At 42.1% G+C, this 15,026-nt stretch overlaps 1 protein-coding gene across 2 annotated transcripts in view; it reads right to left on the bottom strand.

Moving 5' to 3' along the window:
* Positions 1-714: 714 nt before the first annotated feature.
* GPC6 (glypican 6) overlaps positions 715-15,026 on the bottom strand; it is a 709,242-nt gene continuing 694,930 nt past the window's right edge. For both annotated transcript variants that reach the window (XM_075852383.1, XM_075852384.1), the window contains 3 exons: positions 10,675-10,811; positions 5,615-5,790; positions 715-1,729 (listed from right to left, as the gene is read on the bottom strand). In XM_075852383.1, the coding sequence (XP_075708498.1) occupies positions 1,527-1,729; positions 5,615-5,790; positions 10,675-10,811 (516 nt within the window). In that variant the 3' untranslated portion in view covers positions 715-1,526. The remainder of the gene's footprint in view (positions 1,730-5,614; positions 5,791-10,674; positions 10,812-15,026) is intronic.

Raw genomic sequence — 15,026 nt, 5'->3', positions numbered from 1 at the left:
GACCAACTGGGTGTTTTTTAACTTTCGACCAAGTGGGCTTTGTAAAGAGGAGTGTATGACGTTGACCAATCAGCATCATACACTTCTCTCCATTCATGTCCATTTGTACTCAGCACAGTGTGACCCTGTGCTGTCACATACACCTACATTAACTTTACTGAAGTGTCTTGAGAGTGAATAGACATTGCCTCCAGTCAGGACGGGTTGTCTATTCACACTCCCGACACTTAAAGTTTTTGTGGGACTTACTCACACAGCACAGCATGATCTCGCGAGATCATGCTGTGCTGTCATTCACAGCGTGATCTCGCGAGAACACGCTTTGCTGTGATTAAGTCCCACACAAACTTTACCGAAGTGTCGGGAGTGTGAATAGACATCGCGTCCTGGCTGGAGGCAATGTCTATTCACTCTCAAGACACTTGAGTAAAGTTAATGTGGGTGTATGTGACAGCACAGCGCGATCTTGCGAGATCACGCTGTGCTGAGTACAAATGGACATGAATGGAGAGAAGTGTATGACGCTGATTGGTCAGCGTCATACACTCCTCTTTACAAAGCCCACTTGGTCAAAAGGTAAAAAACGCCCAGTTGGACATTAAGAAACTAATTAGCATAAATGTAAATTGCCCATAACTTGCTAAAAAAAATAAAAACCACTGTTGTTATCTACATTACAGCGCCGATCAGATTATGTAGGAGATAGGGCACTTATAATCTGGTGACAGAGCCTCTTTAAAGGGATCTGATCTCATTGTTGGCACAAAATATACAGCTCACACGTAGCCTTATTATGAAGTGTTTTTTTCCCCTATATTTGTTTTTTATTTCATACCAAATCAACACACAATAAAACTATCTGTTTCAGTATGTTAACAGTAGTCCGTATTTTTAGACAACCAAACAAAAAGAAGCAAAAAAAACAAAACAAAAAAAAACTAAAAATGTTCTTAGGCAAAATGGCAAATTAAAAAGTAAAATAAAGCAGAAAAGATATAGCCAAATTCTATAAAAACGAACTCCTTTTAAATGCACTTAATAGAAACGTAGCAATTCTTGCTGAATACAAGATCTCACAATGATTCACGGCCCTTATGTTTAAAAAAAATAAAAAAATTAAGGAGTTCAATTCACTTAATTGGTATCAGAAAATAAATATATTATAAATCAGCTTAATATCCAATAGAGTTGTATATGTGTAGTGTGCTCCCTTAAACAATTAAAAATGAATATGGGCCCAGCAAAGTCTGAATATTTACAGGTAAAACCTTATTTTTCTGAAATCAAATGAATTTATATATAAAATGGTCACTGGGAATGAAGACAGTTATTTTAGGAACATTTGGACTGAGATTTCTGCTGGAGTAAAGAAATAAAGAGACTGGAATATAGGTAAGAAGAATGTACGTAGAAAATTGTCAGCATTTGGAGGGAAATGGTCCATTGTCCAGGTGTGTATTAAAAGAAGATAATTGACTATTTTCATAACTAAAACAGTTTATTTTGTTGTCCTGGAAATGTCTCGATTATCTCCATTGTCTCCCCAGTACTAGGACAACTGCGGTGAACAGTACAATGAGCGATTGTTTAAGAGAGGACGCTGCAGAGTATTCCAGCTCTCTCCTGTCTGGTTCAAAGGGTAGAGCTTCTGTAGTGATGTAGTCATACTCTGTGGGACAGATGTCATCCGTGCAGCCGCTGCCACTCCCTGAGCCGCTTGTTTCTTCACCTTAAGAAAAAGGAAAATATCTTATATATTTATCCATGCTTAATAGTAGCAAATAACACATACATGTCTGTCTATATCTGTGTCCAACAACATTCAAAAAGGCCACAAAACTGTAGTATGAGAAATATGGATATAATACTAGTATTGCTATAGTGACCACTACTCCTATCATTAGACCTAGATGACAACTTTCATTTCATACATGGCCGAATGTGTGACTCAATGCATCTAAGACACAACAACTGCCACCATTGCATCTCGCGGTAATCTCAGTGGGATCCAACACTGTTATATGTCAGTCGGACACTGTTAAAAAAACAAATACCGACCAGTATACATTTGTAACAATAGCGATCTATGGCATACAGTTGTATGGAGTATAAGGCTTCATGCACATGACCATAGCCGTGTCAATTATTTTCTATGAGCCTCGACTGCAGAACACGGCCGTAATAAGACATGTCCGTTCTTTCTGCAGTCAAGGCTCCTGGGCCATGCACGGACCATGGAAACCACGGTTGTGTGCATGGCCCCTTAGAAATGAATGGGGCCACAATTCTCCCGTGGATTTTCAGGGGAATTGCGGCCGCAAAAGCACGTTCGTGTGCATGGGGCCTAAGTTCGGCATATACATCGGGAGATATTCCAAGCGCATACACCGAACATACACTGCAAATGCAGTGTGAATTCATCCTTACTCAAACAGAACTTGAATGACTTGAATACGATTGCTAAGCACAACTTGGAATAGCCTACCACAGGAGCTGTCACAGCAGGGACAGTAGATGGCTTTAAAAAAGGCTTAGATCATTTCCTAGACCTAAAAAATATCAGCTCCTATGTGAATGTGTAGAATTAATGTTTCATCCCTTGCCTTTTTCCCATCCCATCCCATATGTCTTTTTTCAACTGTACATACTATGTAACTTCTACTAATAATAATAACCAAACTGAACTAATTCCACGCCAGTTTGCATGGCACAGTGTTTCAGGTAGCCCATATTCCCTGTTAATGATTATTTATTATTAGAATTAACAGGATTGCTTCAGTTTTACTCAAAAGGACAGATGGTGTTATTAGTGTATGCATGGTCCCATACAATCCAAGGATGACTGCAGGTACCTGCATGCTCAAAGAATTCTGTGCATGGCACCAAAACAACCCAGGTAACAAGGTCTTTTTATATATATATATATATATATATATATATATATATATATATATATATATATATATATATATATGTATGCATATTTGCGTGTGTGTGTGTATATGTATATATATATACATATATATATATATATATATACATATATATATATATATATATATATATATCCTTTAACCAAAATAAGTCTGTACATGGTTAAAGTAAAATCTGCCATGTAGATTTGTTATTTTAACTCTTCTGCCAGTAGCATAGGCCCACATCACAGTAAAGCAATCACTGTGTTTCATATCAAATATGTTTAAGACAGATCCAGTTAGCTTATTGTAAAGGATCTGCCAGGCACAGCTTCGGGGTTAACGCCCATAGATAATCAGTCTGCACCTGCTTCTATGTCTGTGAGACTGACTCCATCTTCCACCACTCAGGGTGGCAGGCTTAGGAGTGAGAAAACCTATCACAGCCTGGCCAGACGGAGCTAGCTCCCGCCCTCTGTCTATTTATACCTGCCTTTCCTGTTCCTCCTTTGCTTGTGATTCTTTTCGTTTGGTTTCCTGGCCCTGCTGCAGCGTCTTGTACTATTGTCCTTGCTTCATATTGACCCCGGCTTGCTGACTACTCTCTTGCTCTGCGTTTGGTACCTCGTACACTCCTGGTTTGACTCGGCTTGTTTATTTCTCTTGTTGCTCACGGTGTTGCCGTGGGCAACTGCCCCTTTCTCCCCCTAGCTCTGTGTACCCTTGTCTGTTTGTCTGTCTTGCACTTATTGAGCGTAGGGACTGTCGCCCAGTTGTACCCCGTCGCCTAGGGCGGGTCGTTGCAAGTAGGCAGGGACTGAGTGGTGGGTAGATTAGGGCTCACTTGTCTGTCTCCCCACCCCCCGTCATTACACTTATGTAATAAATTATTAACATTCAAATCATAAAAAAATGTACTAAAACAATAGGTTTTGACCAATTGAAAAATTTATAGTACATTAAAATAAGAGGGAGGTAGGGCAAAGTAAACTTCTGTGCAGTCCATGAGATCAGGCAATGTGATTCTCATTGTTCTTGAGTCCTAGATGTTGAATCCCCATATATCTGATTGACGTCTCACAAAAATCTATAGACAGAAAAATCCTTTAAAGGGAACTTGTCATCAGCATTTCACCTATTAAATCAGCAATACCTGGTGGAAGCGGGTGAAAAATCATTTTAATGTAACCTATAATTATCTTCTTAGTCGGCTCTGTACCTTTAGTGTTCAGTTTTCTAGTGTCCCCGCGCTGTATGCTAATGAGCATAAAAGAGTCATATCTTCGTTGGAAAAGAGTCATATCTTTATTCCTCAAGCCTTTCCGAGTTAACCACGCCTCCTTACTTTTGATTGACAGCTCATCGCCTCCCCCAGCACACACGAAATCTTGCGCTTGCACATCGATGTCTTGTTCTGGTGCATGCGCACATTGTGGCACCTTAGCGGCGCATGCGCAGTAACTAGATTTGTGGCCCGGACGAAGCAAGGAAGGGTAATGGACCATACAGGCACATACACGCTATCTCAGACGAGATTTTGGCATTAAGGGCGGGCCAGTTTTCGGCAGTGAATGGGCATAAAAAGAGGAACGAACGAGACTGCTGGATTATTACCATAAAAGGCGCAAAATGTTTGCAGACCGTTATATGCGGTCGGAGGAGGAGTTTAGGCGAGGAGATAATGTAAATTAACTTTTGACAGCAGTGGCCAACGAGGGGTGAGTAGAGTTCATTAGGTCAAATGCTGGTGACAGGTTCCCTTTAAGGCCAGGCTCACACAGGAGTGCAGTTTTTGATGCATTTTCTTTTAGCCAAAGCCAAGAGTAGATCCTAAAAAGATTAAAAAGGATTATAAAGGAAGGCAGTGCCATACATAAAAGAGAGGTGACCTCTTAGCAAAGATAAAAATGGGCCCTAATTATGGTTCCAGGTTTTTCCACCCAGGAAAGAAAAAAACCTGATGTTTGTTTCCCCTCTACGTGCTTTTCATTTCCTACTTCCTTGATTGCTAACATTGTGGTTCCTCTGTAGAGGGGAGTCCTGCGCATGTTTTCACCACCCAATGGCAAAGGAATAGGACCAATCAGGATTGGGCCACCTTTCAAACAGACCACTAGAAGCTACATGGGTTGTCATCACGGTACGTATGCCCTTGTAGGAAGCATTATTACTCTCTATATATATATATATATATATATATTTATTTTTTTAATAACCATTCCTTGCTTAACAGCATTTAGAGATATGCTTTACAGCAGCCTCATGGACCATAGGAACCTGTGAATAGGAGAGGACCCATTGACTTCTATGGGAGAGTTTTGTAGCATGCTCTGTGACCTGTGCATAGGTCATTGTGCAGTTAGGGATAGGAGGGGAGCAGTGTCCTTTACCTATTGTCAATGGTGGGTCCTGTGTTATCTATATATAGGTGTTACCTGTCATTGTAATCCTGTGTGATGATAATGAGATGAATGCGGAGAAGTGATCTCTACAGAACAGGAAGTGTCAGTTTATGATGAGGCTCAGTGGCCAGAGTGAAAGCTGCAAGATTTTAGGATGATTGTTTAATATAACTAATCACCCAAAATTCTTAAAAAATATGTTTAACTTAAAAACTTGATTTAAGCAATAGGTCATTTTTTGATGACACATTCTCTTTAAAACCACTCATTTTCTAAATATGATCAATGTCGGCTTACTTGTATCTTGAAAATTAACATCATTTCCAGTGAGAGCGTTCCTCAGTTTGTTCGTCATTGCTCGTAGTGCCATTATTTGCTGTCTAACAAATGTGTCCGGCCTTGTGATGTCTACATCCACCTCCGGATTATTGATCTGGTTTATCAAGCCGTCCGTCATGACTTCAGGCAGATACCTGCAAAGTCAAACTGTAGTTAATTTCATAAAAGTCGATTTCTAAGAAAACACAGTTCTGGAAGACAGGATTATACCCCTCTTTTTCAAGGATTTTTTGTTATGTTGGCAGCTACTCTGTCTTGGAGCACAGAGTTCAGGCCTTGTCTATTAGGCATGGTTCTTCATTTTTCACATTTGGACATTTCTCAATGTAGCTGAGAACTAGAGAAAAGTCTATTTGAGTATTCCAATAATTTCACACTAAGTGCACTTCTAAAAACGACATAAAGAGATCTGATGCTATGTATTACTATAATTTGGCTGCAGTTGAGAATTCAATGGCTGGGTACATTTTTTAGAAATACATCTGCTTTGTCCTCTTCTGCTTTCATTTTCCCATCACACAGGATGTAAAGAACATTAATCTGTATGAGATCACTTATCGTTGTGGAGCTCTCGGCTGCATTTCATGAGAGCGACACAGTTCAATATCATGAATAATTTGTCAGCATGAAAATTTGCTCTATTAAAAACATCTGATAGATTAAATGTTATAATAGCACTTGATTGAATGGATTTATTTTTGCAGGATGCTAGTTTATGATGCGTGTTTTCATCTCTAACGATGAGCTATCCCTTTTCCCAAATATAATCATCACTAATGTTAAAAAGAAACCATAGTGAGTAAATCATTTCAAGGACTCTCTATACAATGTGTCGCTAGTTAACGCAGTGACAAATGAGCAGGCCACAAACACTTTCCTATTGTTTTTAAGCTTGAATTTCTCTATTTATCAGTTATCGTTTTTACCGTTTATCAAAAGTTATTGTATTTTGTTAGTCACTTTCATCAGATAAACCATTTCTAATAGTGTTCCACCAGCTTTCTTTATTATAGTTTAACCGAAACTGTTTAGTGTGATCAGTTATTGTTGAGGTCTACAAAATATGTTTAACCCCTTAAAGGAACAGTGTCACCAAAATTTTTTTTTTAATATGTTAAAGATGTTAGTGCTTTATTAAAAACGTTTGGATTAATTTGTGTGTTTGTGTGTTACTTTTTTTTTTTTTACACTTTTTCTTCCCTATGGGGGCTGCCATTTTTTTTCCATTTCTGTATGTGTCGATTAACGACACATACAGACATGGAATACGGCAGCTCCAGTCCCATAGGGACTGCGAACGGGGCCCGTTCCATCCACCTTCGTGTACGCCGCTGTGTGGGAACGGCGCATGCGCCGCTCCCACCCAGTACAATTTGAAATGCGCGCCGTCCGGCGCCATTTTCCTGTGGACCGGAAGTCGCGTCCGGACAGTAAGATTACTACTTCCGGTCGCGGCTTCCGGACTTGTGCACATGGAGCAGCGGCAGCAGACGGAGCGGATGGACCGGAGGGAGCGGCGGCGACTGGAGCAGGTAAGTTATTTCTATGTATGTTCGTGTTTCAGTGTGTTTACTACTGTATGTAAACCTTCTACACTGTGTGTTAGCTCAAAAAATGGCGACACACAGTGTAGAAGGTTAGACCGTTCAAACCCCTCGTTTATACCGGCACTAGCCAGGATAAAGGAGGGGGGGATTCTGAGAGCTCACTAGAGCGAGGGATTTTTACCCAATTTTGCAGCATAAAGCAATGTGGTTGCTTTACCACATGCAATGCTGCAATTTTGGGAATGGCTCCATCTAGTGACCAGTGCTGGGAAATATTATAAATTGAATCCAATTTATAATATTTCCTGACTCGTGAAAAAAAAAAAAAAATTAGAACAATGTTTAATCACCTATACACTAATTGTTTAATTAAAAAAAAAAAACATGTTTTGCTGGCAACACATTTCCTTTAAAGACACTGCCAATTTTCGTTTTTTAATTTTCGTCTTTTCCTCCCTGCCTTCCTAAAGCCATCATTTTTTTTTCTTTTCGCCGGCATAGCAATATGAGGGCTTGTTTTTTGTGGGACAAGTTGTAGCTTTTCATGGCACCATTTAGTGTACCACATAATGTACTGGAAAACTGAAAACAAATTATATGTGGGGTAAAATTATCGACAGCAATTACAATTTTTTTTTGGGGGTTTTGTTTTTACGTTGTCCATTGGGCAATAAAAACTACATGTTCAACTTATTCTATGAGTTCATACAATTACAGCGATAATATTTTGTTTTGTGTTGCCATATTCCGAGAGCCATTTTTTATTTTTTAGTCGATTGAGCAATGTGAGGACTTATTTCTAGCGGGTCGAGCTGTAGTTTATATTGGTACCATTTTGCGGTACATGCAACGTTTTGATCACTTTTTGTTCCATTTTTTTGGAGAGCGGTGGTGACCAAAAAACAGCAAATTGGGTGTTTTTTCTTTTTCTTTTATGGCGTTCACCGAGTGCATTAAATAATGCTGTATCGTAATAATTTGGGCTTTTATGGACGCGGCGATACCAGTCATGTTAACTTTATTTTTTCTTTAACATTGCTTTAAAATGGGAGAAAGGAGTTTTTTAAACTGTTAATACTTTTCTTTTTTTGGAACATTAAAAAAAACTTTAACTGTTTTTCACTTTTTTGTCCCTAGGGGACTTGAATCAGCGATCACTGGATCACTTGCATGTTATACTGCAATACTAATGTATTGCAGTATATCGCCATACTGACAGGCTCCTTTGAATCCCTGCCAGAGGCAGGGCTTCAAAGTAGTACAACGTTGGCAGACCTGGAGGCATTCATTGGGCCCCCAGGCTGCCATGACAACCATCGCACCCCGCGATAGCATCACAGGGGGCCGATGACACATCGAAGGGGGCCGTTCCACTGATTCTAACACTTAAAATGCTGCAGTCGCGATTGACCGCAGCATCTAAAGGGTTAGACGATCAGTGAGGTGTCGACTGTATTACACAGGCAAGTATGGAGTGAGCTCAGCCCATGAGCCCGCTCCATACAGTACTTCCCCTAATGGCTGTCACATACATGTACGTGGCATGTCGTTAAGTGGTTAATATGGAAAATCCTGCAAATCCTCTGCACCCCTTCCCTGCCCTCAGTTCAGTGGCAATTCTGCCTTGAGACAACAGTAACCGGAGATGGACTGGTTGCTAAGGCCAAACTACCTGATAACTTAATTTAAAAAACCTGGTTGTTATGCAGGGTATCCCTAGCAACCAGCATTTAAGGCATGACTTAGCTTTTCAGTGATTGCTGAATGGGCACTGTGTTGACTGCAAATGAGAAAACATCAACGATTTCTATTTTGAATTTTTATGACTAGAAAAGCACCAAGACAAACATTATTATCAATTGATGAAATTGAATGGAATCTTTAAAACCCCAAATATGAAGTACCTAAACATTGTTCATAGTAGTTCTAATTTTACCTTCTTAATATTGCATTAAGAGCAAATTATATGCAGGAACACTAAGGCTGGATTCACACGAGGTCATTACATCCGTAATTGACGGACGTATTTCGGTCGCAAGTCCCGGACCGAACACAGTGCAGGGAGCCGGGGCTCCTAGCATCATAGTTATGTACGATGCTAGGAGTCCCTGCCTCGCTTCCGGACAACTGTCCCGTACTGAAAACATGATTACAGTACGGGACAGTTGTCCTGCAGCGAGGCAGGGACTCCTAGCATCGTACATAACTATGATGCTAGGAGCCCGGCTCCCTGCAGTGTGTTCGGTCCGGGACTTGCGGCCAAAATACGTCCGTCAATTACGGACGTAATGACCGCGTGTGAATCCAGCCTAAGGCTATGTCCAAATGCAATGGATTTGGTGTGGAAATTTTCCACAGCAAATCCAGAGAAAGACGCAGGGAAATCCACAGCAGCAAATCGACACCAAATCGTGACGAATTTGCTGCAGATTAATGGCAGAACCACAGAGAAACAAGATTAATGGCGGATTTGCTGATGCGGATCGACTAAAATAAAAAAGATCTGTATACTCACCTTCCCAATCTTCTGCCGCTTCCCTGGTAATACTAATATGGTCCCCTGCCGGTCTCCGTATTCTGGCCTCCAACTTTGACATGTCAACAAAAGTGACCGCTGCAGTATGTGATTGGCTTCAGCAGTCACATGTCATGTGTGAATAAGCCCACATCCTGCACAATCTGAACTTCCTATTGATTTTGTACAATATCACAGCCACCTGCGCTACAGCTTGTTCCCGTTTAAGGACCTGGGCAGTAAAAGGTGACAGCCCTGTGGGTCACGCAAAAGGCTGCCCATAGAGATTGTCAATACACTTTGCCACTTTATGCCAGTTTTAAAAATTAATTGCTTTGACTGGGTGTTTCTACAGTACATCTAGGAGCGGGGCTTCTCCATACACTCAGGCCCCATGCACACGACCGTAAAAAATCTAATTTTTTGCAGACCGCAATTGCGGTCCGCAAAAATGGACCCATTCACTTTCATTGAACGCGGACACCTTTCCGTATTGCTACGGATAGGTGTCCGTGCCGTAGAAATGTTCAGAAAATTACGGAACATGTCCGTTCTTTTGCGGGCCGTGCTCCCATACTTTGTATGGGAGCACGGCCCGAAAATGCGGGTGGCAGTCGGTGGCCGGCCGTGCCCGCAATCGCTGGCCGTGATTGCAGGCATGGTCGTGTGCATGGGGCCTTAGGCTGGGTTCCCACACAGAGTAAAAATTACGCAGTGGAACCGGCCTACAATTTTGGTTGCAGATATAACTGTGAATATCACTTTTTTCAAAAAAGAAAAAAAAAAAGGGGAAAATCCACGGCATTTCCGCAACAGTTCTCTTAAGCTGAAGCTTTTTTTTTTTTTTTTTTAAATATAAGTAGGGTAGATGCATTCCAGACAGTACGAATATACATTGCATGGAAATAATATGTTGTTACATCTACTGGTCATCATATTTCTATTTCATAAATTACCGAGCTTTGCTGTGACCATTCCAGCACTGTTCTTGATGGGACTCTCCTCCTGTCATTCTTTCTTCCTTACAGATAGAATGTGGTAAAGTGGACCACATTTTCTTTGAACTCTTCAGTCTTTTTTTTATTTCTGTTACCTGTGTAAAAAATGACTGTGATAATTAATTTAATGTGTAAAATAAACATATTATGATTTATGTATATTAAAAATAATTTTTCTAGGTAAGCTGTGTGACACGTAGTATGGCGCTATCACACCCCTACCAGGGATTGTTATTTTAAATGTCTGAATTCCCTGCTCTCATTCGGTACTCTAGAAAAGCAAGGTGGCATCCACTGTGGGAGCCTTGACAAAGCGCTTGTAGCGTGAAACGGTCGTTGGTATCCTCCACATCATTACTGACCGACATCAACCTCAATAAATCTTTTTTATTGCCACTGCAGTGAGTGCCTCGTATTTCCTATCTGTCTTCTATCACTGTGGGAGATGTGTTGCCAGTTATCTTGGACGTCAGACAGCTTTCTAAGAAACATATATGATTAAAGTGTACCTTCTATGATCTAATTAATAATAATCTTTAAGAATATGCATGTAATGCCAGTGGTCGCTGACCGCCGGCAGTTGCCGCTTACAGGCAGCCGCGACCGCAGGACTCTGAACCTGGCCGGCATCACCTTCCTCAGAGACACTGGAGCACATTGCTTTCTCCTCATGCTGATGCAGGTAGGATGCATGCTCTCGTCCCCAGTCTTAAAGGGCCAGCGTGCACACTATGAGGGGGCCGGTGTCGCCCGCCGGCACGGGCCCCCACCATGGCCGGAGGCTCCGCTAGCAGCCGCTATGGCTGCTACAGCGCGACGCCACTGAGCACTACGGCAGAGCAGGGAGGTATCTCCCCGCTCTGCCATTAAACAAAAGACATGTATCCCCTATCCACAGGATATACACAGGATAGGGGATACATGTGTGATCGCTGGCATTGATAGGGAGAACGGGGGACTGAAAGTCCCCTGAAGTTCTCCATCACAAACCTCTGACTTCCGGGGCCTGTTTGTAGCTCCGTAGAAATGAATGGAGCGCCGGTGGCGTTCCCTACAGGGGGGGTGGTGTATGGCATTCCCTACAGGGAGGGGGCTGTATGGCATTCCCTACAGGGGGGGCTGTATAGCGTTACCTACAGGGGGGGGGCTGCATGGCGTTCTCTACAGGGGGGGCTGCATGGCGTTCTTTACGGGGGGGCTGTATGGCGTTCTCTACAGGGGGGCTGTATGGCGTTCTCTACGGGGGGGCTGTATGGCGTTCTCTACAGGGGGTGCTGTATGGCGTTCTCTGCAGGGGGGCTGTATGGCGTTCTCTACAGGGGGGGCTGTATGACGTTCGCCATACAGCCCCCCGTAGAGAACGCCATACAGCCCCCTCTGTAAATATCTACAGGGGGGCTGTATGGCGTTATCTACATGGGGGGGCTGTAAAAAAGGCACTATCTACAAGGGGGGGTTGTGTGACACCCAGGGGAGGGGGGCCCCAGTCAAAAGTTTGCTATGAGGCCCAGTGTTTCCTAGTTACGCCCCTGGTGTCAAGTTAACTGTCCAGTGTCCGTGCCAAGTCAAGTGTCTAGTGTCTGAGCCAAGTCAAGTGTCCGTGCCAAGTAAAGTGTCCGGTGTCCGTGCCAATTCAAGGGTCCGGTGTCCAGTGTCCGTGCTATATCAAATGTCCAGTGTCCGTGTCAAGTCAAGCATTCGTGTCGATTCGAGTATCTGTGTCCGGTGCCCGTGCCAAGTTAAGTGTGAGAGACGACTTCTGTGTCCTTGTCTGGCATTCGTGCCAAGTTGGGTGACGACGACTTCAATCCCGGTGTCCTGTGTCCGAGACAAGTCTAGTTATTCAGCACAAGCTAGCTTCCAATCGCCTGGCACAAGCCTGCTTCTGATCATCCAGCACAACCCCCTGTACCGCACAATTATGAGCAGGACACGATTTTAAGCCATCCTGAAGTTCCTGCACTACAACAACAACAGTCACTGCCCACCCCCACAAGACCCAAATTTTGATAGGCTCTATAAAATTAGACCATTAATTGCCCACTACTCCCAAAATGTACCCAAGTTTATACCCCCCCCCCAAGAAAACATTGCAGTGGATGAATCATTAGTAAGCTTCATGGGTAGACTGCACTTCAGGCAGTATCTACCAAGTAAAATAGCCGATACGGCATAAAAATGTACAAATTATGTGAAAGTGTCACCGGGTACACCTTTACACCTACTCTTTCAGAGTTTATGAGGGGAAAGACTCCCATATAGATCCCCCAGAATGCCGCCTCTTCACAGGGATTAGTGGAAAGATCGTATGGGATCTTGTTCATCCTTTGCCTTGCAAAGGATATAATCTATATCTAGGCAACTTTTACAATAGTGTCCCTTTGCTAAAAGTTCTCTTGTCCAAATCCACCTTGGCGTGCGGAACAATCCGCAAAAAATAAGAAGGGCCTCCCCTAAACTTTGCTGGGTCAGACACTAAAGTAAGGAGAGAGCAAAGCTGTCTGCAGCGACGATCTACTGCTCCTGAAATGTAAGATAAAAGGGACGTCCCTATACTGACCAGCATTCATGACAGCAACTGCAGCCTTGTCCCTGTACACGGATCCACCACCCAAGTCCCCAAACCATGTTGCGTACATGAGTACAACAAATATATGGGTGATGTTAACCTGTCTGATCAGGTCATAAAACCGTACAGCGCCATGCGCAAGACAAACGTGTGATATAAAAAGCTTTCAGTCCAACTTACACAGATTGCTTTATACAATGCCTTTGTCCTCTGCAGATATGCCGGCAGTGGAGATACTTTGCTCCAATTTCAGGAAAAAGTAATTAGGTCTCTGATATTTGCTGAGCAGGAAGGGGAGGGCAGTTCATCTGGTGCTACCATCCGCAGGGTATTTTCTGGCCAGCATTTCCCCACAGAAATCTCCCCTAATGAAAAAAAACAGAATCCCCAAAAAAGTGCAGAGTTTGTGCCAAGTGAGGCATTCGTAAGGACACCACATACCAATGTTGGACGTGTCCCACAAAGCCCGGCCTGTGCATGAAACAATATTTCAAAATATATCACACCTTGGATTTTTAATTTATTTATTCTTTATCCACGATTTCTGTCTCCCTTATTGGCTATGACAAATTATTATTTTTTTTACTCACCAGCCCCATTTAAAATGTGTAAAAAAAAACAGAAGACAAAACTAAAAATTCTCACTATACCAAGGACCCGAGGGAGTGTCTATCTCACCTAGCTTTCAAATCTGGGTGAGAAGAATAAATCCAGATGAGATTGGTTGTCTCAGCAAATCTTTTTTTGCTGAGGCCTTTGATTTATTTTTTTGGCTGGATTTTATGGAATGGTGGGTAGGTTGGTAGTGGGACCTGCCGTTCCCTCTCCCTCCATTGTGGGTTTTCCAGGTTCTCCTCAGTTGCTAAAATTAAAGAAAATTAAAAATTCTTACTATACCCCTAGATGAATACCTTGAGGGGTATCACTTCACAAATTACAAATTCTCACTATACCCCTAGATGAATATCTTGAAAAGTGTTACTTTATAATCTAAAATTTCTCACTATACCACGGGATGAATTCTTTGAGGGGTTTATCTCCAAAAATGGGGTCACTTTTCTGGGGTTTCTAATATTTTGACACAGAGAGCCTCTGTTTTACACTATGGTGGTAAATGCCACCATAGTAGGCTTCAGATGTTGCATGGTGCTATTAACCTTCTGAACCCTGCCATGTGCTCAAACTGCAGTTTATGACCACAAGTAGGGTATTTCTCCTTTAACCCCTTGTGAAAATGATGAATTTGGGGCTACATTTTTTCTTTTTTTTTCCTGCCCACTGTCTGAAACACCTGTGGGGTCAAAATGCTCAATATACTACTTGAAAAACTCCTTGAGGGGTGTAGTTTCCAAAATTTGGTAATTTGCTGGGGGTTGGTTTCCACTGTACTAGTACCTTAGGGGCTCGTCAAAAGCAAATTTGTTGAGAAAATATTGAACATTTTTAGCTAAAGTTAAATCTTATTGGAAAATAATGTAATTTTTCATTTTCACTGCCCAATTCTAATGAAATCTATGAAAAAACTGTAGGGTCAAAATGCTCACTACACCCCTAGATGTATTCCTCAAGGGGTGCAGTTTTCCAAATGGAGCTTTACAAATGCGACATGGTGCATAGAAACCAATTTAGCAAAATCTGTGCTCCAAAAGCCAAATGGTGCGCCTTCCCTTCTGAGTCCTGCCGCTTGCCCAAACAGAAATTTATGACCACATTTGGGGTATTTCCATAAACTGGAGAAGTT

The sequence above is a fragment of the Rhinoderma darwinii genome, chromosome 2 (genome assembly GCF_050947455.1).
Source record: "Rhinoderma darwinii isolate aRhiDar2 chromosome 2, aRhiDar2.hap1, whole genome shotgun sequence".
NCBI classification, from domain to species: Eukaryota; Metazoa; Chordata; class Amphibia; order Anura; family Rhinodermatidae; genus Rhinoderma; species Rhinoderma darwinii.
Note: the sequence above shows the minus strand (reverse complement) of the source record. Positions and strands in the feature narration are given on the sequence as shown.